Source organism: Cebidichthys violaceus, unplaced genomic scaffold (assembly GCF_023349555.1).
Source record: "Cebidichthys violaceus isolate CVI_PGR_0920_01 unplaced genomic scaffold, fCebVio1.0.p SCAF_6, whole genome shotgun sequence".
Lineage (NCBI taxonomy): Eukaryota > Metazoa > Chordata > Actinopteri > Perciformes > Stichaeidae > Cebidichthys > Cebidichthys violaceus.
Window position 1 is genome coordinate 1,402,831 of NW_027176816.1, and position 27,291 is coordinate 1,430,121.

General features: G+C 42.6%; 1 protein-coding gene across 1 annotated transcript in view; it reads right to left on the reverse strand.

The window, feature by feature from the left end:
* Positions 1–25,053, reverse strand: part of plekhg5b (pleckstrin homology domain containing, family G (with RhoGef domain) member 5b) — a 63,545-nt gene extending 38,492 nt beyond the window's left edge. The window contains exons 1-2 of the mRNA XM_068732787.1: positions 24,297–25,053; positions 7,861–7,937 (exon numbers count right to left, since the gene is read on the reverse strand). Of these exons, the coding sequence (XP_068588888.1) occupies positions 7,861–7,937; positions 24,297–24,378 (159 nt within the window). The 5' untranslated portion in view covers positions 24,379–25,053. The remainder of the gene's footprint in view (positions 1–7,860; positions 7,938–24,296) is intronic.
* Positions 25,054–27,291: the final 2,238 nt, after the last annotated feature.

The window sequence follows — 27,291 nt, forward strand, 5'->3', positions numbered from 1 at the left end:
TTTGGTTCAGCATTTGATCTTGAATGTCGGTGGGGCATCTTACAACAAAGGAAAATATAATGCGGGTTGTTTTTTTTAAACGTAATAATGTAGCATTTGCTGAACAGCAGCTACTGTGGCAATTAGAGGATCAATTACAAGTCTCTTCAGTCAGTTGCTTTAAAGCCTGATATTTTATATGAACAACTGATGACACGACTTTGTGTAACAAAACACCTAACAGCAGAAAGACAAAGGTGAGTATTTGGAAGCTAAAGAGACAGATATTTTCCTCAGGGAGTTGGTAGAGACAAAAAAAAACGCTCAAAGTACATTTTCCATGTTAATAAAGAAACCTGGGTCCTCTCCATGCTGTGTTTCGTATTTCCACTGGAATTGGACATTTGCATATTGTCACGTCTCCATTAACGCTATGGTGAGCTAATGTGAAACGAGTCATCAGCTTCTCTTTCTGGACCATCACATCCCATAGGGCTGGAAAAGTACAGCTTCTGTGATTGGTTCACAGCCGATGTGGTTTGTGTGCGTCTATACAAGAGGGAGGGAGCTGCTAGCCTGTTGTAGCCTGCTGGGGTGACAGGGATCAACATCAGCATTACTCCACTGGGGAGAAATTTATATATAAACATGGGATTATCGATGACTGAGCACAGGGAGGATGTTTCTGTCTTTTACATGATGTACTACATAAAAAAATGCAAAGGTATCAGCTGACGTGTATAGTACAACGAGGCCTGCTAGAACTTAATACAAAAGCTTACGCAAGACTGATGAGCAAGTCGTTCCCCATGTAGTGAAATTATTTACAAGATGTCTCATGAATGGAACAATGGAGTCAACCTACTGTAAACTCACGCTAGTCATAGTCACAAAGCTGGTTACTGCAGAAATATGGAGGGAGAGGTCTAACAACTTGGCAGAGGCCTCAACAGAAAGATGATTAACGGTGAATCAAGAACAATGTGTTAGAATGCAAGAGAGGGCCAGTGAGTCTGATCCAGAGTGACTTCTTCCACCAAATGAAACGCTCACATAGAAAGAAGTTGCCGGGAATCACTTTTCCTGGGTGCCCAGAATAACAGTTCGTAATGTCTTTTGAATGCGTTTCAGCTTTACTTGATAGTTTACAGGTCTCATTAAAGCCTGGTACATTGCATTGCCCCTCAGCCAACTAAACCACAACACATTGACTGAATCTGGCGTGTGCATCCAAAATCCTTTTAAGGCATCGTTCTGTGTGTGGCAAAGTCGCTATGTAAGTTTATCACTGTGAGTATGTTAGCATGCTAACGTTACCGTTTACCCCAGTGCCAAAGCTACTCTATAAAAGACATGACATATTTCAAGCTACTAGTATGAAATGGTCCACACTTCCTGTCTACTAAGTGGGCGACTGGGCGCAGCTAACATTAGACATTTACACAGCTAACGACCATATTTAACATTACAAAAATTCGTTAGCTAGGATGTTTGCAAAGTGGGCGTTAGCTGGGCCAAAGCTACTCTATAAAAGACATGACATATTTCAAGCTGCTAGTATGAAATGGTCCACACTTCCTGTCTAAGTGGGCGACTGGGCGCAGCTAACATTAGATATTTACACAGCTAACGACCATATTTAACATTGCAAAAATTCGTTAGCTAGGGAGTTTGCAAAGTGGGCGTTAGCTTAAATTTTGGACAGTTTAAACTTAAGACTACAACGATCCCATGATTTGATTCTACAGCTGCTTCCTTTTTAAAGAAGAATTGTGTATGAAGTTGTTGTAGTACACAAGATAATGAACCCACAATGTTTAGTCAGTCTAGCAGCATGTCAACTGAGTGTGAACGAGCATGTCTGCGAATGTGAAACGGGGAGTGAAATGCTGGGAGGGGGGGGGGGGGGTGGGGCGGGGACATGAACGCTCATCATTCCCTTAATAAACAAATTAACACCAGAGTATCTCAACAGTCAGTGTCATGTTGAGAAGCGATTAGGTAACTTTTCCTCAGCTCCCTCAATGTCTAAATGAATCCAGAGGACTGCAGACTACCATTTCCATTAGTGGGCTTGCATTACTTCATAAAGTAAACTTTCCAAGAACTTTACAGTTAGGGCTGAGGTCACATCCTGTTTTCCCAGAACACCAATTCAAGGACTGTAGTCTGCAGTCATTCAAGTTATTCAAGTACAATACAAGCTGTGGGGAATACGTGCAATCAAACAAAACGGATGAACATGCAGTATTTTCCTGTTCTGAAATAAAACTAATCCACGACAACATATTTTTGAAGACATTGTTGCACAGAGGGAGAAAAGGCAAAGAAAGAAAACGTAACATATTCCTCAAATTAACCCCGAGAAGGATGAAAAGGAGAGGCAGGTAAACTAAGAGCATGAAAACAGCTGTTTTTTTGACTGACTGCTCCCACCTTGCAGGAGAAGTCAATCCCTGCAGGCTGAAGGATGGACTCCAATCAGACAGGTGGGAAGGTGTTGGTGTAATTGCAAGACACACGGAATTGAATCCATCTCCACCAGGAAAAGCCACCGAATAACCCTGCACCCATCAGCCCCTTGACACATACAGAAAGTGGGCATCCAGCCCAATAGGAGTGTTTACCTAGCAGCCTTAGCAGGTCCTTGTCAGTGTCAGTTAGGTGAGATTTTCAGCCAAGCAGGTCAGTGGAAAGGAAAGCCGGGTTAAGTGAGTCAAGACTGTGTGTCTGTTTTTGTAAGACAGCAAAAACTGGTGTGAAAAGAAAATCCAACTTGACGAGTATTAAAGAAGGAGAACAGCTAAAGGTAGAATGATTCAACCACTAGTAATGAGGTGATTCTGTGATTGGTATATGACACGGGTGCGTCTGTGCTTGTCTGACTAATATCGAATAACTTCTCCGAAAACTTACTCATAACATGGGACTGAAAAAAAGAGAGAATGAAAGCCAACCAAAATGACAATGTGGGGAAAGTGTGAGGAGCGAGTGACCGCATCAGACACACAAGCCATCAAAATATAGCACAAATATTAACATGGTTTCCAGAAAGAAAATGAGAGATGACATTGAGAGAAAAGACGACAGTCATTTACGTTTCGTGTATTAATTTGAGCATGGTTACAGTCTTTTTATCAGTCTAAAAAGATCTGATGTTTTTCCTCTGCTGTAATTTTTCCTGTCTTCAATGGAGCGTAAGTTGGGGTGACAAAAAACTGTTTTTTTAAATCGATACATCTACTTTTCAATCTTCGAGTGCAAAAACGTTCTTACAACGTTGGACATTTTTCCCAGAACTTCTGCCATTTCCACTTTTTTTAATTGGAAAAATATGCATAAAAACAGGCGGGTAGAAATTCACTTTCAGAGAGAGAGAGAGAGAGAGAGAGAGAGAGAGAGAGAGAGAGAGAGAGAGAGAGAGAGAGAGAGAGAGAGAGAGAGAGAGAGAGAGAGAGAGCGAGAGAGGAGGATAATGAAAGTTAAAGCCAGCTGACTGAAACTTCTTTTCATTCTTTCTGCCTCTGTCAAACCCCGACACTCTTCACATTATCCCTGTGCCTCCAGCTGTTTGGGCGAGGGAGGGGACCCGTTGCCAAGGCGACCCACACCTTTTCGGCTCGTCTTGTCTGGTCCTGTTTTGTCAAAGCCGAGGGAAGGAGGGAGGGAAATGAAGGAGACAGCGAGAGGAGGCAAAGAGGAGGGGCAAGCGATCATGGATAATAAGCCCGTCTCTGTGAGTCTGGATCCAGGGAGCAAGCTCAGACTAGCGTTGAGCGCTAATCAACATAATCTGAAATGATTCCAACCAACCCAGCCAAGAACTAAGTCTGGATTGGACGTCATCTTCCAGTCGGACACCTGCAGGCCGATTTTAAATCCCAGTGACTCGCAGAAACCCACAGCAAAGTATTCAAAGACACCAGTAAGCCCTCTTGGAAACACATGTGTCAGGCCAAAAAGCCTTCTGGTAACCTTTGGATAGCTGTTGTGTTATGTGGTGACGGCGCTGATCTACGGCAGCACAAGCACAGAGGGTGACACCTGGTGTGATTTCAGTAAATTATGGTGCAGGTGAACTCATTCAGTTTCAGTCCAGTCATGCTGTGACTAGAAGAGACGCAGCCCCACCAGGAGCTGATCTATGGCAGTGGGAGACCAAAGGCAGGCCTGTCTGGGAATTAAATGGTTGAAAAGCATCGCAGGACCGGCCTTAAGATCCTCTTGCTGTCTGTCTGTCTGTCTGTCTGTCTGTCTGTCTGTCTGTCTGTCTGTCTGTGTTTGTGTCTGCTCTTTGTCCTGCTGCTAAGCCAACGGCATATCAAAGAGAGTATTCGTAGCACTTTGGAAAAAAAAAAGAAGAAACCTCTAAAAGTGAAATATAAAAGTTTAATGTTTCTCCTTTCATTTTCAGAATAAAAATTCCTTCTAAACTAAGTGGTTGGATGGACAAAAGTTATATTTATGTTCCCATTCTTTCTAAAAAAAAAATGTGCCTCTCACTTGTGCAGCAAATGCAGAGTATGTGAGCTCTGGAGGAGAATAAGCAACAGATTGAGTTCTGCACTTTAGGTCAGGGTTGCCATAACATTGCCCCCTGCTGTTTAAAGATTGATACAGGCAATGCGTGTTTAACTCTTGAGCAACCGCCAAAAGGTTGAGCCAAATGTGAGATAAGCTGTCAGAAACAATTGCACTGCACACATATTTGATGTAGTCCGGAAATGCCCAAACTTTCCTCTCCCTTCATCAAACCTCTGAAGTACTAAAAGCATCAAACATATTCGGAGTGGTGCATCTTGGGATATCCCCTCTTTACTAGGACAGAAAAGATAACTGTCAGGCCTAGTTAAAGAGACAGATCCAAGGAGAGTGAATATTGGACTTAAATTCATCAGGCGGCCAGACAAACTCCAAATGAATGACAAAACAAAAAGGGGGGGCAACCAAATCTTGTTTTGTTTCTCCCTCAGTGGCCAAAAACAGCTACGGAGTTTTAGAGCATCGAAAACTAAGGAAACGCTACCGAAGCCGGGTAAGTTTAAAAACTCCGGGGTTACCTCGTAGTGCGGACAGGCGGAAACAGGGACGTTTAAGACATCCGCGTTCGCTACTTGATTGGGTCTTAGCAGTAACGACGTGTGCTTCCCTGATTCGTCACGCCCCTATCACATGACCCTTTTCCGGAAGAAAACAAAGTGGTCTGCCAGTGACTCGTTTCGACACGGATAACGGATTACAGGTGGTACTGGCCTTGTTGTCTAGCCGCTGTTGTGCAGTTAAATTCTGCATTTTGTAACGCTACTACTGCCAATATCCGGAGGAAACGACTGTTATTGGAGCGATCTACGGCTCGCAAATCGCGAGCCGTAGATTTGCTGACGTTCCGGTGGACTTTCCTTTTCATATTAATGCTCATTTTGTTCTGCACAACTATTGTGAAGTTCACAAGGAAACTGTAAAGGCACAAAAGCATAAAAGCTCTCTAGTACGAAGGTATTTCAGCCACTTGTTGACCAAATCTATTGACCTCATAATCTAGTCAAAGTTGATTTGTGCACGTTTATTTTTACGTAAATTTGATGTGTGTGTGTGAGAGATAGAGCAAGACCTGCGGCCTTTTAACTAAGTTTTTAGCTATTTTGCTATATCGGTAAAAAAAATACTTTATCTGCTGTCAACCCATCCCCCTCAATCTCTCCATCTGTCTGTCGTCTGTCTATCCCAGTCCACACTGGGCTACAAGTCTTTCCCTAATCTCCTTACGTAACATCAACACTGACCCTGACCAAGGAGACAGGTGGCGTCAGACATGCTTTGTCCGACGCTACCTTCCCCCTGTGTCACAAAAAGGTCATATAAACACAAATGCAAAAAGACATACTTCAAAAATAGGAAGCACGCAAACTCACCGTCTGCCTCATTCATAACTCTGCAAACAAATGAAAAGGGAGGGAACTTGTTATGCGAGAGGGGGCAGGAAGGCTCTCGGGAAAAGACTCAATAATGTGAGAAGCAGGGAAAGGAGAGTGCAGGTTAAGCTCTTTGGCTCTCTCTTCTACCCCCACTTTATTATTCTCAGTTGCCTTGGAGAAAAACTATATATAACCATCTCTCTCTCTCTCTCTCTGTGTGTCCATGTGCTGGCTGAATGCACTTTTCTCTATGTCATTTTCCCTTTCCCCATTGTTTCCACTAAAGGTGCGAGAAGGGCACAACTTTCTCGATTCATTGGGAAAATCCGTCTAATGCTCGGCTCGAGTGGCAGGAGGGGGTCGACAAACCAAAACAGCCAAAGAGGCCGACTGACAGACCAGACACTGTGTCGGTTTCTCTTCTGGCCAGACTCCCATTTTCAGAAAGCAGTGGCTTCAAAGGAATAATTCATTTCACAGTCTAGTGGCCAGACACAGAGCCCCGACGATCACGCCCCTTTTAACACCCAAAAAGAAGAAGAAGAAGAAGCAGCCGCTTTGCCGCTCCGTTTCACCCTCGCTGTGTTTTAATGCAACATATAAGAGAGATGCAGTAACTTCTGGGTACATCCAGAGCCAATCAAAACGCTCAGTGGGTCCAAAAGGAGTTATGGGGACAATTTAAGGATGCGCACATCTTCATTTGTTTCATTTTTGGATCCTGTTTAAGTGACAGTAAAAAAACGCCTTTTGAGGTGGCTTGGTGGCTTTGTCATTTCAAGCGCTGGCCATGTAATAGTCCTGGAAATAACTATGATGAGTGTAATTGCCCTCTGACATCTCTTTCGGCAGGCCCACATAATTTGTCAATGCCTCCTAAAATCATTACAAATCCTTTTTGCAAAAAACTACATTTTGGGGTTAACGTTTGGTTAGTTTTAGGAACAAAGTCGACCGGGTTAGGGTAGAAATAGATCATGGTTTGGGTTAAAATAACTACTTGGTTAAGACTAGCTGACGTTTGTCATCATGGTTACAATAATAACCAGTTAGGTTAGGGAACGATTATGGCCACGGTTAAAAGAAACCAACGTTGCTTGTCGGTAAGAAACAGGAAACGGACGGCAGAATCCCGAGTCTGACGTTTTCTTAACCCGTTCAACCACTTCTCTTAAACAATGAAACAAAGCAACCAGAACTGTATATACATATATACACATACATATACATGGTGGGTCAATGTGACTGGGTTGATGAATATGATATTACGTGATGGGACATGATAGGACAAGGTGTAACATTGTCATGGGGCTTCGGATTCTTGGTTTGCAAATAAAGCACCCCAGATTATAATGTCATGAATTGTTAGGGCCTGTGTCAACATTTTTTTTTAAATTTTGTTATGTTCCCAATGAGGAGAGGGAGCACGGGGCCGCCCGGAGAAAAGGCACTGCACCCAGTGCTCCGCGGCCGCTTTTCTGCCAAAAAAAAAAGGCGTTATGTGGGCACAGGCCCTTATGTAGCAGACATGTCAGCTAAACACTCTACTCTAACATCGTATAACAGAAATAGCTTTCAAGATTAGCAATGCTCTTGATGCTAAATGATGCTACATGTAGGCCTATTTTATGTTAAGTAAAGATAGTAACATTTGTTTGCCTCTTTTTAGGTGACAGGAGTGAACATTTGTCGTCCTTTAACATTATAGTTTCAGAATGACACTTGAAGACATATTTCATACAAAATAGACTCTACAGGATTTTTTAACTATCATGTATTTATGAAATGAAAAGTCTTGGACCATAGGAATAAAATGTATGCATTTTGAAAATGGGCATAGTTCCCCTTTAAGTGAACTAAATACTTAAGATTCAAGACATGAAGACACCCTGAAGATAAGCCTGTTGACTGAAATCACAGTCCTTCTTTTAGTTGACCTGGCAGGTTTAAGGGTTAAAGGTCGTACCTTGGAGGCCCTCCGGCGCTCAGGACACTCAGGGTGCTGGCACACCACCCAGTCTTCCTCCTGGACAGGCTTGTCATCTGAAACACACACACACACACACACACACACACACACACACACACGTCAATTAAACATCTCTCTTTATCACCAAAAACACCCAAACCAGCCACCCAGCCAGCAACACGGCCATTAACACACCTTTCTTGGTATAGCTGTAAAAACATAATGTAGACACACGAAGACTGAAGTCAATGCCGGTGTTTATATACGGACGGAGCAGGAGAGGGACTATGAGACACACACACACACACTCATGAAGTAATAGAGACCAAGAAGCCATAAATGAAAAAAAGAGAAGTCTGGTTAAAGAGATTTCGTGAAGGAAAAGGTAAACAAAGGGAAGATGGAGGGTGTGTTGTTGGGAGGACATCAGAGAGAAATGAATAACAACCAATGAGACAGGAAGAAAATGAAGCGAATGAGAGGAAGCCCCATTCTGGAGGGGGGGGGGTTTGTACGAGAGTGCACTCGTACGTGGGGTAAGCTCGCCGTACTCCACCATAACAAATCACCATTGTCAAATAAACCTCTTAATTCTACTTGACTAGTTGGCCAACGCTGCATTGAAGGTATGATGAAAGGCAGTGTTTACTTCTACGTCTTCCCCATGTACACACACGATAAAGATATCATAACAGAGCGCCGATATTTATCTGCCTAATGAGAAAAACAGAGAACACACGTGTAGGGAGGAGAAAGTAGGGGGGGGGGGGGGGGGGGGCAGTAAAGGTGCTTAAAAAGTCACCATGACCTTTCCAGCAAGCTCAGATAACTTCTTCACTGTAATGTCACCTCTCCCTATTTGGCCAGAGCCACAAATGCTAACATATATCGCTACTAAATCATCGCTAATAGAGAAATGAAGTCACTTGGCGGCTGAGGCTTTAAGGCCAACTTCAAACAACAACTTGTCAACATGAAAGACATGGTGAAACAGCTAAGGGCCCTCTGCGGGCCTGAGCTGGAAACAAGTCACCTTGCGTCACCCACTTGGCTACAGCTACACTCGCGGGTCAAGGGTGCTCGCGGGGAAGGGGGGGGGGGGGGGGGACACTGTAATTGGTGCATACCATAGGGCCCATGGGTTCCCCACTGGGATGGGAAGGGTCAACCTGCCAGCAGTGAATTTGCTCGATGGGAGTAAAAACAAGACTAAGAGCCTGCAGCCACACTAACAGCTGTACTGAGCTAAATGCTAACACGCTAGCGGCTAATGGAAATGTCATTCGTTTTTTTTGGACAAATTAAGACCTGATGATGGCCGCTATATGAAATGTTCACCATAGATAGCCAGTTGTTGAGACAGTTGCCTAAAAGTCTGGCCTGGTAACCATGAACGTACGAAGTGTTGTGTGTATCCGTTAAGTTGATGTTGAGATATTTAACAGAGGAAAAGAAAGCAGGGACTCGCTGGTGGCGCTAGAACAAAAGTCAGGTAGGATTCATCCTCTGTGGACCATGAATGTAGGATATATATAGATCACGATATTGCTATCGTATATCGGAGCCGGACGAGACGGGCTGACTGTGGCCAGCGGGCCTCGAGCTAACGACCCCCTCAGGGTTTACAAGCCTCCAGCTTTTATGGAGTGTTTCCCAAAGAGGCAGGACCGCCTTTACCACAGCGAGACTTCACAGACAGGTGGTCAGAAGCAAATAAATGCTAATGTTGCTCTGTCTCTGCGGGATCAGTAAATAAGCAGCTCAAAGTGGCCTCAAAATAGATTACATTTGATATTTAGCTAATTGCTTTGGATTAATAGAAATGACTGGAAATGATTGAGCTATCAGGACTCAACCCCGACTAAGGCTGTCACTCTCTATTCAAAAGTTAAACTAGAAACAATAAATGTTGTGAAATGTCAAAATTCAAAATGCGCTGTATAAACAGGCCGTCGCTTGTGTTCCAGTAAGGGGCGTTTGTTGAATCCACTGTCACCGAGATGTGTGGAAGCATTTTGGGATTTGACACTAGATGGCGAAATTGTGGAATTGTAAAACTCATCTTTCTCAAAAGTAACAAAACCATGACTACAAATCTGACGAGTCACCTTTTAGCTTGTCATGCTAAAGAAGCAGGCAACACATAACATCAAATCCACTACGCCACTGTCCTAAACTCAAGCCTCTGCTCAGCCCCTCAAACTCTCAGCCCTCTCTTTACTACCCGACCGTCACGTTGTAATTGTGAAGATCACTTCATCGTCTGCTGAAGCTCCGTCTTCTCTCCTACTTGCTCATTTCTTGCTGACTCTCCCGCTTTCTCTCTCTCTGATGAGCTGGAATTCCTAAACTCAGCACTGCTGATTAAGCCAAAAGCAAACACAAGCACACACACACAAGCACACACAAGCACACACAAGCGCGCACACACACACACACACACACACACACACACACACACACACACACACACACACACACACACACACACACACACACACACACACACACACACACACACACACACGTGACAGCAGACAATGAGCTTGCACACTAAAGAGACAGTGGAGCATCCCATCAACGCGGCTCTCGGCTGGGCTTGCTCGCCACAGATAGACACTGCCTGAGGGCAAAGACCCATTAGGCAGCCATAAATAAGCCAGAGAGCTTGAACAACGTCAAGTTCAAAATGATGCACACTCGAACACACAAGACGTACTAAGTATTCCAGCTAGTCAATCACCACTTCCTCAGTTTGGAGCCATAACTCCAAGTATGAATGTGGGTTTTAAAGAGGTAATTAGTCATGATTCTTGCATTTTCTTTTTATGAAGTTCTCTCTTCACAGTCAAATCTTCTCAGCCGTTTGTCTGGAATATGCAGCTTCAACCTCAGATTTCTTTGTATTGCTACACCGAGTTAACTTTGATATCATGTAGCCTATTTATAGCCATCAAATACGTATTCAAGACCCTTTTCCAGGGATCCGATTCATGTACAGGAAACAATAAAAAGTCAGTCGGGGGAAAGTTTCTTTCAACCCCTCAATTGAGCTTAATTAGCCAACTACAGCAGATAAAACCTTCCAGAAACAGTTGTGGTGTCATGTGACAAAACTGACCGTCGAGGACTAAAAATAAGTGGCCTCCTGTTATCCTCCTGAAGTCAAGGAAGCATTGTTTTTAAATATTACTTTGGATTTTTGGTGGTAAATCTGTTGCAATATCATACTAAAAAAAAACTTCACAGGAGCAGTGGTTTGCACCTGCACATTTGGATGCATTTCAAGGATCTGCACACTTTTGGTCTGAAGATGCAATCCAATATCAAACTCCCAAAAAAGTCCAACCAGATCTGTTATCGCTGCATCATGCCTGTCGTACTCTAGAACGCCATATTTAGGCGGGGAGAGGCCGAGTCGAGCGCACGTTTTTATGAGGAATGTTAAGAATGCTTCACTTCTATTTGGTGAGATCTCATCACGGCACAATATCGCATCATGTCTTAGCCCCCCCCCCCCCTGAATGTAATGCTACATGCAGCTCTTTGCTAGGAGATCATTATGAAAAGGCCTCCTAAGAGATAAACACAGATGGCTGGCAGACAGGATGGCGTACGGCCCGCTAGACCCGACAAATCAAGAGCCATATAAGCACATGCCGAGGTGGCAGACAGACATATTCAATACATAAATAAATATGGAATGAGTAGACAAGAAGGTGAGTAAGCTCTGCAGGGATGAAAGGCAGGTTGGGATGGAGAGTCGGATTAATAGATGGACAGATGTATAGGCCTGAGCAAGAAGGGAGGGAAGAAATACTTCTGTGTAACAACAGTAGATATGAAGATATAGATATCATTTGTATTATTGTTCTTCTAGTGATTTAGGGGAGTTTTATAGTGCCGTGTCTAGTTCTAATAAAGATCCACAGCAATTTTGGTGGAATTCATATTAATTAATTAATTAGAAACAGTTCATTTTGGTCAGAGAAAATTGACACCACTGTCGTATTTGTATAGCGAGAGTGACAGTTAGCCTAGCTTAGCATAAAGACTGGAAACAGGGGGAAGCAGCTAGCGTGGCTCTGTCCAAGGCTATCAGAATCTGCCTTATTAAGCAACTGTACAGTAAAGCTCACTAATTAACACGTTATGGCTTGTTGTTTAATTGGCACACAAACTAAAGTGTACACATAAATTAGGGTTTTTAAAGGGGGGGGGGGGGTTATGTGCCGGACTATTAGTTGGACCTCGAGCAAAATGAAAGAACACAAAAGCTTGTGTTTATTTATGTTCCTGAATGTGTTACACAGAAACCTATCAAATCACACTTGGTGAACAATGGCACCTAAAAAAGGCTCCGTTCAGTGAACACCAACCCGATCCTTTACTAGTGAAGCCATGGAGTTCTCCTCTACAGGTGAATGAGTCTGGTCGCAGGTTGCAGCTGTTTCTAATGCCGAGGGTTCGGCGGCAGCAGGGGGCGGGACGCAGCCCTCCTGCTTAATGTTGTTTTACCCCCATAGTGGTTGAAATCAAACACATGTGCATCACACACTCTCCTACCCCCTCCCTTCATCTGTATCCCTCCTCCACCACATCTGAGCAAACCCGAGGTCCCCACGTATAAAACTGAAAACCACAGAACAACATGTGTAAACTGTTCCAGAGAGGGATGGAGGAGCAGTCGACAATTTTCAATTCATAAGATGGAGGAAGACAAATAATATCTAATTCACTCCGCTGACTCATTTTGGAATTATTTAATGAAAGAAATAGAGCTCTCTCACGTCTTTACATGCATATCTGGTTTCTACATGACCGTTACATTAAAGGTGGAACTCAATACCCTGTCACCATATTTAAGAGGGGTCATGAGGGATTACTGCATATCTTGAATTTTTAAGGGCATTATTGCCGGAGAGTACAGTAATTGGTCAAGCTGATTATTATATAATAGGAAGGCCTTTTGTGTCCGACCATTCTTTTTATGGGCTTTATTGGAGGTAACTTCCAAGTAAATAAAAGTTCTGTAGTTCCTGGAACCCGTAGGTAAGTATAACCGGGGGGGGATTTTTGTTGGGTTATTTTGGACTGGCCAAATTAGGTTCCATTAAACAACATCATTTTGTTCATTTGTGCATTTATTAACGGTAACCCCCCAAAAAATCTCAACAACCAGTCTCCTGCTTTAAATGTACATCTTCATTGAGAACAAAGCACCATGCAATATGTGGACATGTAGTTGTTGGTGAGCCCTTATGGTAGTAGAAAGTAATATTACTCAAGCATTTTGCCATTATCAGTGTATAATGAGCAGCTGTTGATATTTGGTGATGTCGGCTCGAATGAGAAATCAACTTCTTCTCATTATCCTACTTATCCAAATAAAGAAAATTGCAATATGTGTTGCCGGTGAAATGACCTGGAGCTTCAACAAACAATTATTTAAATGATCAAATGATCCGATTGTTTTCTCCATTAATCTATAAACAGTCCATCCACGTTATTCCTAGCCTGAAGACACCGTGTGTGTGTGTGTGTGTGTGTGTGTGTGTGTGTGTGTGTGTGTGTGTGTGTGTGTGTGTGTGTGTGTGTGTGTGTGTGTGTGTGTATTAGATCAGTGAAAGGAATAGCCGGTTATTCCTTTCACTGATCTGGCGTCTGCGAGTGTCTTCATTTCCTTAGAGATTTTTGAGGAAATAAATTATGTTGGAACACTTCCTGTCACACCATCATTGGGATAATGTGATCTCACCATTGCCTCCTACAGCTGAGAGAAAATAGACCCGAATAAGGGGCTCTGATGATAAACAGCAGCACATTTAGCTGCTTTACTTTAAGCTACAGGCCACTTTCGCAGATCGCCATCTGATCCCCTTGTAGTGGCTGAAGTAAGATCACATCACATAACCCCCATTAAGGTGTGACAGGCTGTGTTCTCATTTAACATATTTACCCAAAAGCTAAGAAAAAGGAGAACAACTGTAGCATATCGCTAACATTTGCAAAATGCTGGCGAGCCCACAATTCACAAAAGATATTATTGTTATGTCCGACCGACAGTCCAAAACCAAATATTCTGTAAGCTTTCATATGGAACAAAGAACAGCACCAAAACCTCTGATTTCACAACCTGGAACTAGGAAATGTCTTCAAATTAAAAATTCTACTGATGGACTAACTGATTAATCATTTCCATAAAGTCTTTTTATACTTGTTGACACACACACACACACACACACACACACACACACACACACACACACACACACACACACACACACACACACACACACACACACACACACACACACACACACACACGTTTAACTGTCAATACTGATTTGCTGAGTTGCTGCAAAATGAAGAAAGTACGTTTCAAAAAGGCGTGAAAACAGATCAGTTGCTTTCGTATTTGTTCTTGCTGCACGATGGAAGAACAGAGAGGAGCATTGAGTATGTACACGTACAACCTTGTTGTTCATGCTTCATTAGGAAACAACTACACGTTTGACATTTTTACCTGCAGCACTGCAGAGCTTTATGGTGTTACAAGAAAAGCAGTAGTGACTTTTGGGCCTGATTCCGAAGACGGATTCTGTTGTGTTTTGGAGAAACGAAAAGGATCTTTAAGCCGAGAAGCTCCGGGGCCGAGTGCTCCAACAGAGTTGGGAAATGTTTTCAGAAGAAGCTTGGGGCTTAATTACAGACATGGTGAAAAGGTAAGGATCAAAGCCTCACTGTTCCTTCTGTGGCATTCCTCTTTTCGGTCTATGCCAAACAAGTCTGCCTCAGCAGGCACCGTCCTTAAGCTGACCAGAAAGTAGCCGGATTTCCAGGAGGCTGGCTGGCAGAGAGAAGAGGATGAAGAACATTCCTCCGGCCCTGTGTTATCACTTCCCCTTCACTAATGGCATAAATTGGGCAGCACAGCGGAAAGCAAGTGCCCCTGTGCCACGTCAAAAAAAAAGAAAAAAAAAAAAAAAAAAAAAAAAAAAAAGCACAGAGGAGACAGGGAAGCGTTTCAGCTCGGCTGTGCACTTCTTCGGTGGTAAATATTTCATCTGTGGAGCTGGTCTCATCCGTTCTTTCCCTCTCGTCTCTCTCATGTGAGGCTGTCTTCATGCCAGGTCACTGAGTGCTTTCCACGGAAGAACAGAGCAATGGAAAAAAAAAAAAAAAAAAAGAGAGAGAGAGAGAAACCTTTCCGTGATGGTGCTTAAATCCGTAGCTCAAAAGTGCAAGTGAACCAGATCATCTGTTTGCGGAAAAGTTGCATACAACAATGTGAAGTAATGTCTGATCCATGTCACACATGTCATAGTGGAGCAGCCAGGTCAGAACGACACACAGGGCTTCTATTTCTTTTTCCGTTATGCTGAATAATAAAATAATAATGTTATCAAAAGGTAAAAACTGGACCGCGTTTAAAGCATGTTGCCGTCTCCCAACCATGAAAACAGTCATGCTAGCAGCTCTGTGCGACGGCTTATTGGTGCTTTTTAGTTAAATGCTAACGACATCAGCGTGCTAACAGGCTCCCAATGAAAGAGCTAACGTTATAAACACAAGGTACAGCAGACGATGGTGCGAGATGAAAAGCCAGCGGATCACCACGGTTCTTACATTTTTATCCTGAGATCAACATGAATTTTGACACAAATATCACGGCATTCCATTGAATAGTAATGACACGGTAGTGCTAAAGGAAAGGTCAGGTGATCACCTTAGTTGGTAGGGTTCATCCTCTGAGGACCATGAATGTCTGTACAGAATGTCATGGTAATACACTCAATAGATGCGGAGAGATTTGAGTTTGGACCAAAGTGGTGGAGGAGGCAAAAAAACCTGATTCATCTCAATGTCTCAAATGTGTGCAAATAATGAATACTTTAAATGTATAGTATGTTCTGCTCTGAGGGGGAAACAAACTTTTTTTAGTTCCAGAAAAATATCATGAAAGGTTGAGATTCCAGTAGGCTGATCTAGAGTAAGGTTAGCAGATATGTACACCGAATTCTACATCAACAAATCCTACTGTCATTTATTTCCCTGCAGATTTCACCCGTTGCTATTGAAAATTCAACCAGTGGCAAAAAGGACAGACGAACGCAAACCATGCCACTGCCCAGCCTCTCCCGTTTCATTGTGGGAAAACAAACACAAAACACAAATCCACCACCAGGTCAGGTGATCCTCACAGTAGCCCAGCTTACCACACAGATCATGGATGACGTCCAGGGATGAGGACCAGGAGTAGCGCTCTATTCCCGCTTGAGTGAGAGAGGGTGGCAGTGCCTCCAGCTCGTACGCTCCACGCTTCTTCCAGTACAGGAACATCACGAGTTCTTCAAACGGCTGTTTGGTAATCAAGATATACTCTAAATGTTCAAATCGTTACCCTTCAGCTTAACTCGTCCCAGAGCGTGTAACCCGCCCGTGACCTCGCCAAAAATCATAATGATCTGAACTTCTGCAGACAATCAAAACACACTTCTCATCAACCATCTTTATGATTTAAAACTTGCCAGACGTACTCAACTTTAAACTCTGCCAACTGCCAATATGTTCATGTTCATCCCCACCTGCACGATTACCTCATCCAGCTGTAAGCCCCAAAACACTTTGCTTTGAACCTTCTGTCCAAGTCTGATCCTGCTTCAAGGCTGGTCCAAGTATAAGCCCATCTCCAGGGGCCCATATTATTGATTCTAAACCTGGAATAAGCTTGGAAGCTGCCATCCAGGTTTCAACAGGCAAGTTTTTAAGTAGGTAACAAGTTGTCTCTCTACATTAATGTCAAATGTCTGTTCCTGTTGACACTGTAGATTTCGCAATCATCCACAAATGATCCACTGAAAGCCACCCAGCAAGTGCTGCCAAGCACCAAATGCTGCTCTTTTCTAATCCATTTTAAGACTAAATTACAGACGACCAACTGCTAAAAAGGTACTGCAAACTTATCTCCACCGGCAGGTACAATTTCCTCTGCAGTTGCCTTCCCTGAGCCTCGACTTCATCCATGGCAGAGTTGTTCAAACTGTGCAAAACTTTGAGTGTGAGGCAAGCTGCTCATGTTAAAGCCCTGTGTAGGATCTCCTGGCGATCGGGGGGCTTTCTGCCCACTCCATCAGACAAGTGTTGTATTCATGCAGAGGTGAGTTGCATGCTGGGATGGGCAATCTGGGCCAATGGCTTTTGGACTGGGTGACACAAAGATCTCTTTTAAAACCTCCTCCTACATCCAGAGTGGACTTTCTTTATGTTTTGCGCAAACTGTAAAAGGCTGACATTTTTCTGCATTAATTAGTGCCCGCGCCCTTTATGTCTCCTGACAGATTTATTCCTTTTCATGAATGCACCAGCTCTGTGGCGACTGAGCTCAGTTATTTCTGTGGAGGTACAATGCACACATTGGCCTCTTGGGGATGAGAAAGACCAAATGAATAAAAAGGGAGTCCCGTCATAACATTCTCATCTTAGACAAGGCGCTTCCACTCAAAATATCCGTGGGAAAAAAAAAAAAGAGTTAAAACAACGTGCAGCTAAATATTTCAAATGAAGGCACAATATCCCCCCCAGTGTTGCTTTAAAATACGATGCACTGCTATCATGCGTTTAAAATGGGAGAAGAAATACTGTGAGAATGTGCTGCACCGGCCGGGGAAGGGAGGGACGTTGTCACACACAACAACCCACATGTCCAATTTTGGGATAAGAAATTAGAGGGTAGGATGGGAGCCGGTTCGCTGCTCAGCTCTGGGCTTTGCAGACATATGGTAATAATCTGAAGCAGCTTTGAGCACACGGCTTCCCTTTTAATGAAGAGAGCAGCCGTGCAGCATGAGAACGGAGCTGCAAATACAAGGGGGCCATTTCCACCTACTGCAGACACAAAGAGGGAAGCAAAAGAGGTACTAGGCAGCCTCGCTTTCATCATCCTCCATCCGACGGCCAGAAAAGTACCTGCCACCAGAAAAATCACAACCAGGATGTAAGCGGGTGTACTTTTTCCACCAACAATATATATACATATATATATACATATATATATACATATATATATACATATATATATATATATATATATATATATATATATATATATATATATATATATATATATATATATATATATATATATATATATATATATATGTATTCCATAGTTCTGAATACCTGTCCAGTTTGAATGTTTTCTCCCCTCTTAATTAAAGGAGCACCTTCATAAAGTAGGAGCCTTGTGAGAGACAGATTAATGCAAAGAACGGTCAAAATCAAAAACAGCAGAGGTTGAGATTTTTCAGACTTCCACTCCCTGGTGTGGGTCACGCTCCAAAAAACACTGGATCCTACATTTCCCATAATGCAACTCAATCTTTTAAATATAACCTCCCTCCCTCCTAAATAAACACGCACTGACACGGCCAAATGCAGTCCTCCTGAGATGACATCATCTGGATCATTTTTTCAAACTTTTGAAAGCTCCTCCAGAGCTTAAGACGCTTAGAAGTAGTTCTCATCATGAAGACTAAACTGAAATGTAAAATTGGTGGAGTAACCCTTTAAATGACTGTGTGTTACAAATCATTATAGTCACACCTGCATGGGACATTTCTGTCCCCCTAAAACTAAAGAAAACTGAAGATTTTTTGCATCACGCACCGCTGCTTCAGGCTTAGATAACTTAGATCAGATAACAGTGTTAACTTTTTCCGAATGTGGCATCCAGCAACATAAGGGCAAACATTATCTCGATACCACACTCAAGGCATGAGTCTCTCAACAGCACAATCCTGAACACAAGCCCTTAACCTCGTTTCTACCGACATGGGACAAGGGTTCACAAAGAAAGATCCATATCCACTGCAGCTGTGTCTTCTAGCGCTATAAAGACGATGGGAGGAGCAGCTCAGCATGTTGTCGGTATTATTACGTTACAGAAAGGCTCCAGGACATTAAAAAGGGAAAGTTTATCATTCTGGGAAAAACACATAGCCATCTATTATGACGAGAAGATTGATTCCACTCTCATTTCTCTCCGTTATATATATATGAAGCCACAACCAGGAGACGGTTGGCTTGGATTAGGAGAAAGACGGGAAGTGGGGGAAATGTCTAGCATGGCTAGACAGCGGTATCAACCTTGTCATCTAACTCTTGGCCAGAAGTGAATGAACGTATTTCCCAAGAATGTCATTAATACGGCACAGGTTTGACAGAAAACACACCTAAAGTATTTGAAATAGTTCTATGTTACAGATGTTTTCCTTCACTGAGCATCACTATAACAAAAGATTAAGTTGGCTCAACTACCTCTAATTCGTTTAAGTGTCAGACACAAAACGCACGCAGGAGGTGCCGAGACTGAATGAACTGGCTTCTCAGTAGAATCGCACACTCACTAAAGTATTAATGGCGTGTTGAGAAATGAGTGTGTGAGCTGGTGCAGTACGGCAAGACTGTAAATGAGCCTGTTAGAGAGTGTGTGTGTGTGTGTGTGTGTGTGTGTGTGTGTGTGTGTGTGTGTGTGTGTGTGTGTGTGTGTGTGTGTGAGAGAGAGAGAGGGGAGTGTTGATAGAGGGAGTGCAGTTGAAGGCTTGTGCGTGCCCATATGGAGGAGGTTTGGGTTTATATTTAGTAAGTTGGCCCATCAAAACGGGCTGAGGTTAACCCTTCACCGGCAAAACCAAGACTGTGTGAAGTTTAAGACCTCTCTGTGTGAAAGAGAAAATGCTGGAGATTCATTCCAGTTCCACCAAAGAGACGCTCTAAAAGCGTGTTCTAGCCAGACTGTATCTAGACATGGAGATACAGACAAGGAGTAATAAGTACAGCCTGTGCCTGATGATTTATTCATCTCCATGACTAGCAAGACTAAAGAGTCTACAGCCATGCTAGCAGCTCTGTGAATGCTAATGTCAGCAGGCTGACGTGCTCACAATGGCAACGCTAACACGCTGACGCTTAGCAGGCTAATGTGAAGCTGAAAAGATGTTTGGTCGAACAAAACGAGACATTTGAAGATGTCAAAATTAAATTACCGCTTGTTGACTAGGTGTAACGTTAAATACCATTTTATATTCTTTAGTAGGTTTAATGTTTTTATGTCCGTTAGCATGCTAACGTCAGCGCTAAACACAAAGTTAAGCTAACCCTAGGATGATTTGCATTAGTTTTGCAGGTAATTGGTTATAAATTAAAGTATTGGTCAAGTTAAACATTTTGACCAGATGATGGCGGTAGATGAAAATGAAGAGAGGATTATGGTTTATCTGTAAAATTTGGGACATGTGAATATTGCCATATTTCACGAAAATCCACAAATTGTCGAGATATTTCAGTCGGGACAAAAGTGGTGAACTGACCGACAAAGTATGAAAGCAACTTAATGGCATGCTACAACCAGCAAGATGAATCCAAGATGGCATTTGGTACCTGATTACAATACAATCTAAAAGAAGAAGAAACAGGTGGATTTTTATCATATTATCAACAGATTATATTCTAATATTTTCTTTTAATGGTAACGTAAACACTGACACATCAACCATCAGAAACTTGCAGCAAGAGGAGGGGGTACAGGACCAGCCATGCCAAGTGAATAGCTATGAGGCATCATGTAATTTAACTGTCCATCCTTAAACCAGCAGGGACAAACAACCCCTCTTCAACTTGTTGATATGAATAATCCCATAATTTGAACAATCTGGTTAAAATTGCAGTGGGGGCTGCTGTTGAGAAGCCAATAACAGAGTCAACAGGAATCAAAAAACACTTATTCCTTAAAAGTACAGTTATTGTCATGTTGCACGCATAAACAGCCATTTAGCCAGGGTGGAGGTTACGCGTGTGGAAGGACACATTGAGAGATAAACATTTGCATGCTGTGTTTCTTAAGTTAAAGAAGGTGTGTGACCCTCGCATGGCCCCTCTAATTATCTGCTGCAGCGAATGAAGCGGAGCAGCTCACTGTTGGTCTATTTCCAACACGAAGGGGTGACGTACTAGTTAGACTTTAGTCCAAATGCAAAGATAAACACTGACCGATGACCAAATATACAAGCGTGTACACGGTTAAAGGGATTCTGTACGCAAATTAAATGCAAAGCACAGCCCAACGGTTTGTTCTCTGTCTGATGATGCAAAAAAGCAGAGAAGGACGAAGACAGAGAATAGGCCTCTCAGAGCAAAAACAAAAAAACATATCATGCAAATAACAGTGAGTGTAATAAGAGGCGATGAGTTAAGAGTAGTAGAACAGACCCGGCTTCTGTTTACCATCAGCCATTTCAAAGTGTTCTGGGAGTCATTTGTGAGAGAGAGAAAGGGATTGTGGGAGAAGATACGTGCGAGAAGGGGAGGGAGAACTGGCCTCCAGCAGTGAGCGTGGTCACGACGATGACTTCATCTGGAACTAAAAACTGCAAACACCAGTAACACCTGTTACACCCGCGGATTGTCATAGGCACCTGTGCTTAGTGAGCCGCAATAAAGGAATAGAAATTGTTGCTGAACAGCTGCTGAGTTTCAGCTTATTTAACAGTCGAGTATAGTACTACTCACAGAGCTTAGATTAGGGACACAGCATCATGTTTAAATTTTAGTAAGAGCAATTTAAAATCTACTCTATCAGAAAATACATTATGGATTTAAAGATAGTGGACCAGGAAGCAACATGCACCAAAATGCACTTACATGGAGTGTCGGGAGGTTTTACATGAAATAAGAAGGGATTTTTTTGTGTCACATGACCTTTCGTACTCCCTGCTGTAGTGAAGTCCACATACAGGAAGTACAGTACAGAAATGAAGCGATGCAAAGAAGGAAATTATTTGTCAGACACAAGTAAGAGGATCAGAGATTCATTGCATCAGTGCTGGATTTGTTTCCCAATTACAAATAACAAAAATGAACCAGCGAGCTGCACTGCAGTGTAGACGAGTGTTTATTGCGGTGCAACCTGCAGCCTGTAAGCACTTTTTAAAACGAAGAGTACAAAATGACCACTAGAGACATGAAAAAGTCATTACAGAGCCTGCCGTGCTACCGGCATCATATTATGTGCAGGGCCTATTAAAGTTGTTATGCATATGCATAAATATTACAATAAGCTGCAACATTGCAGATGAAGCTGGGATGAGTATCCCCGTCCAGTTGGAGAGAAAAGAGAGAAAAACTAAAAGCTGAGCAAAAGCTGTGACCCGGGAGCGCCCATCAGGAAAAAGCAGAAATGCAAAGCGAGGAAAAGAGAAAGGAAATCACCGACGGGAAAGAAGAAAAAAAAAAAAAAAAGTGGGACAATGGAGAGACAGTCCGAAAAAATTAAGTTTTAACTGCACAAGCCACGAGCCAGGCGAGAATCACCAACACACATGCACACAGACAACGTGGCACAGGCACCCAAATTACACCAGTCTAGTCAGGTTCAAATGTCGCAGCGGTAAGACTAAACAATCCAAATGCTCCCTCAGAGCTCTGACAATTCTGCTTAAGAAAACCACCTCGCCAAAACTTCCATTTAGCAGCTGTTCTGGAGCTTTTCGATCATTTCGCATGATCTTCATCAGCAGATGGGGAGGTTTGTCCAGTTGTCATGGAATTGTAAATGTTCACATGTCCATTTTTCCAAGCACTTCCTGGGCTGATTGAGATCATGTGATGTAATAAAAAACGCCGGAGCAGCTACTAAAGGGACCTTGTGGCGAGACCGATTTCTCATTTTTAATGCTAATATGGACCAGAAGTCTTTACTTAAAAGTTAAAACATAGAAATTTGAACATCGACAATTCCATGCAAACTCCATCTGCTGACGAAGATAATGTGATATGACTGAAAGCTCCAGAACAGTTTGTAAACGGTCCTTGTACTGAGACAGTCTTTTCAAACGCTGTTCAAAAACGTACATCTTTAAATTGAAAATTTTAACTCCTACAATCATGTGATATCATGAAAAGCTCCAGATCAGCTACTCAATGGTCATGTGAAGTAAATGTAGTACTGGATAAGCTGATCATCTGAGAACATTTTAGTATTATTTGAATGTCTTTCAGCTAAATGTCTCAGTTCGTTGCTTATTTTACATCAGGGCACTTCTTGTTAAACTACGGTGAAGAAGATCATGGGATCTGATTGAAAGCTCCAGAACAGCTAGTGATGGGACCTGGTGGTGGGATTGATAAGTTGGCATTAACCTGCAACAATAGATGACACTAATGACAGTCCAACACAAACATATCAAATGACAAAAAATAAAGTGTTGGGCTGTGAACTAAACTAAACAAAACCACATTCATCAAATCCTCGATTTAAGCAAAAGCTTCTTGTAGCCTTTCTACAGATGTTTTTACATTGACAGACATTTTTCCATCCTAATATTTCATCTAAAGAGTAAGGGAGCTGAGGTTTCTAGTCTGTGTTTTTGTTTTTTGGTGGTGGACAGAGACCAGACAAGACATCTGGTCCCAGATTAGACTAGTGTGTTTAAGACAGGCTTATGACTCCGGTGGCCTGGAACATTGAAGGGTTCCAGACTCAACCAATTACGGGCGGCTAACTCCGTGCTGACTTCTTACTGTATGAACCCGTGGACTGCCAGCAATGCATACATCACACATGTAAAGCTGAAACCAGGAGCTGGCTGGCTGTAGAGCTGACAGAGATTAGTGGACCGACGGAATATCAACCTGCAACAATTTGGATCCTTCTTTAACCATCTAGGTCCTGTTGTCTCGGCATAAACTCCCCCAAAAAATATAACTGGTTCCAACCTCTCAAATGTGAATAAGTATTCTTTCTATTATTGCAAACTCATTCTGGACAAAACAAACCATATAAATATGCCGACTCAGGGAAATAATTGTTTAGTTGCAGGTCTAGGAGAGCCTTAATATTTAAAAATGTCACTTTGATGTGAATTAGGAGCTGAGAGAGAGAGAGAGAGAGAGAGAGAGAGAGAGAGAGAGAGAGAGAGAGAGAGAGAGAGAGAGAGAGAGAGAGAGAGAGAAGCCCAGATGGCAGGCCTTGAGGAAACACAATAAATGGTGTTGGTTGTGAGATTTACAAGAGCTCATATCTATCATCTGAGTGTATGCTGAGCTGCACCAAGACCCTTCATCATGAGGGGAACTTCAGATCACAGTGTACTGTCCTCCTCTGATTAAAATGCCCCTGCCTCCAGCTGGGATAATTGCTCAGGTCACTTGCCAAATCCAGCTACGGGGGGGGCAGCAGCATTAAACAAAGATCTGGAGCCTGAGGATCAAAGTCATTCCCCTTCCTATCGGACTTCTTTAAAAGTGCATTGTGCACAATGTGTTTCTTATACAACAAAGCATTCAAGATGCAGGACTCCCCCCCCCCCCCCCCCCCCCCCCCCCAACAGCCTGACATTAATATAGAATGATCGATATTCATGCATTCTACTTACTGAGTCGTAATCTGAGCCCAAGCCAGCTCCTCGGTGGCGATTTGTGCAGAACTGAATTCATGGTCCACTTGTTTGGCACCATCTATGCATGCAGTCCTTGGAGAGAAAAAAAGAAAGAAAAAAATCCCCCCTCGCAGCTCCGGGTCCGTCGGTGTGTGTGTGTGTGTGTGTGTGTGTGTGTGTGTGTGTGTGTGTGTGTGTGTGGCGGTGCTCGATGCTAATCACCCAGCGATGTTTAATTAGCCGTCTTTTCTCTATGGCATGCTCACTTTCTTCCCATTTCTCCTCAGCCCCGGTGAGATCTAGTTGTCGGTGGCGAGCACAAAGCTGTGCAACTCACATTGCGCGGAGGTGGGGGTGGGGGGGGGGAATGCACGGAAAAGCATCCACGAAAAAAGTTAACACAGGTCTAACAACCGCTGGGGTGAAGCTACGACGTTTGGAGTCCGTGCTAAGCTGTCTGTAACCTGTTGCTAGCTGCACACATGCGTAAAAGAGATCTCCTCGACGTCTGTTGGTGAAGCTCGGTCGGCGCAGGAATGGAGATTACGAGAAGAAGAAGAAGAAGAAGAAGAAGAAGAAGAGGGGAAAAAACCTTCTTCGTGAAGCTTTAAAGAAGCAAATCTGTGGATGGAGTTAATTGTATCAACTTTACACAACGTGCCGTTGAAGTTGGATACATTTTTGGGGGGCTGCTTCGTCTCGCCGCCCTCTCTGATCGACCATCGGCTCTCCATTCATTCACACAACCTGAATCCACAAAAGACTCGACGCCGTGTCTCTCTCTCTCTCTCTCTCTCTCTCTCTCTCTCTCTCTCTCTCTCTCTCTCTCTCTCTCTCTCTCTCTCTCTCTCTCTCTCTCTCGAGTGGTGCAATGTGGCCGCTAGAGGCGCCAGAGAGACGACAACAACAACAACAACAACAACAACAACACGTCCGGTCAACAGCACACAAACCAGAGTCCATTCAGATTCTGAGTGGTTTTATCCAAGAAACATCCAGATGTCTCTCAACCGTCTTAAAATAGTCAAGAGGGGACAACATAGTAGCCTGAATACGTTTACTCAAGAACAATTTTGAGGTACTTGGAGGCTACTTTACTTGAATATTTCTATTTTCTATTACTTCTACGCTTCCACTCCACTACAATTGTTTGATAACGGTTAGTTATTCCGATAAATAATACAAAATATAGTACACAAATACATTATGATGTGTTATCATAGATTAAGATCAAGAGCTTTTTTTTAATTCCCGGTAGAAATTCTCAAATTACACACAGCAGATATATATATAGTGTGTGTGTGTGTGTGTGTGTGTGTGTGTGTGTGTGTGTGTGTGTGTGTGTGTGTGTGTGTGTGTGTGTATATATATATATATATATATATATATATATATATATATATATATATATATATATATGTATATATGAATGAGAACATTTAAGTGATATAGCATAACATATGCATATGATAATTATAATATAATGATGGTTTGGAGGCTTAGAATATAAAAATAATAATACTTGGACGAGCATAAGATTAGATTGATGCTTAGTGTGGCATTTCCGAACAGTATGCTTTACTTTTACAAGAGAAAATGATTTTAAGATGAGGAATAATCAATGTCTTTGACAAATTAGATATCACAGTAGGAGTTGCTTGAGTGTAAACTTTCCCAAATAAAGAGAATGATGAGTGGCTACCATTATTCTAAACTCTAATATAGACCACTGCTAGGCAACAGCTTGGGTCCATGTTCACTTCCTGTCAGTTGATGTCATTCATATGCACTGCGACTAGAGAACCTACAGGAATGAACAGGGACACATTTCCCACTGTGAAATGGTCTATACTATTGGCTCCCATGTTCCAATCTAAAACAGGTGTTTTTCTAGCCTATTCAAAATTTTGTTTTAAAATCTTTATTAATGTCAGAAAATTAGATTACCACACAGCAAAACTGGGGTTCTACACAATGCACAAAAAGGTGGGAGAGATTGGGGGTGAAAAGGGCCCCGGCAGCTCATTTTTTTGTCCCGAGAATAGTCATAGCATTACGTTATTTTAGTGTGGCTTCAAAGAATCAAACCGTAAACAGCTTCTCTGATTTCCATGTATTTTTGAACTGATCAGGGTGATTTGAGCGACTGTAATGTTACACTGCTGGATTGCATTGAAACATACGTGTGGCACAGATTATTGGAGATTTCCAAATTACTTTGTTAGGTGTCCTTGATACGTTTGGTATCTTTGCTTTAAAAATACCTTTTCAAAATATATATTTTCACAACAATAAATCCTGTTTTTGAACAGAACTCGAGCGAACAACTTCCTCTATTTAATTGAGTATTAACTGTCCCTTTCCAACTTTGATGCCGGGTCACAACAGGGATGTTTAACAGACTACTAAACCCATGGCAGCAGCATCAAGTACAAGTCTGTGGCTTTTGCTTGCTCGTGATGAAACAAACAATTTGTGTGCTGTCATTTCTGATCATTCAGGTTCATGTTGACCGTCTGGTGTCACCTCTACAGTGGGATTGCTCTTTGGTTTGCATGAGGTCTATGAGGAAAAACAATGACAAAGCCAAAAAACAATGACGCTGCCAAAATGCGGCTATGTTGTGTTTGTGTGCTCCCACCCTCAATAACGAGGCGGGGAACAGCGGACAAAGAGAAGCGAGGGGGCAGAGAGGGGACGCTAAAACAGCCCACTTCACAAATTAGCAATTCTTCACTGTGTGTGTATTTATGACCGAGTGCTGCTTCCATTCTCAGGCAGATCATTTACATACAGTCACAAGTCGCTCTTATGAGGTTTGTGATTCGACTTGATTTGCTTTTTAAATCGTTATGAAACATTTGAGTTATTCAGTATTATAAGCCATCGTCTTTGACAGTTTTCTAATACTGACATTGAGATATTTTCTAAGTGAATATCTGCTGTTGCTCAGAGCAAAATCTCAAACATACATGTGCTGCCCCCTTGAGGT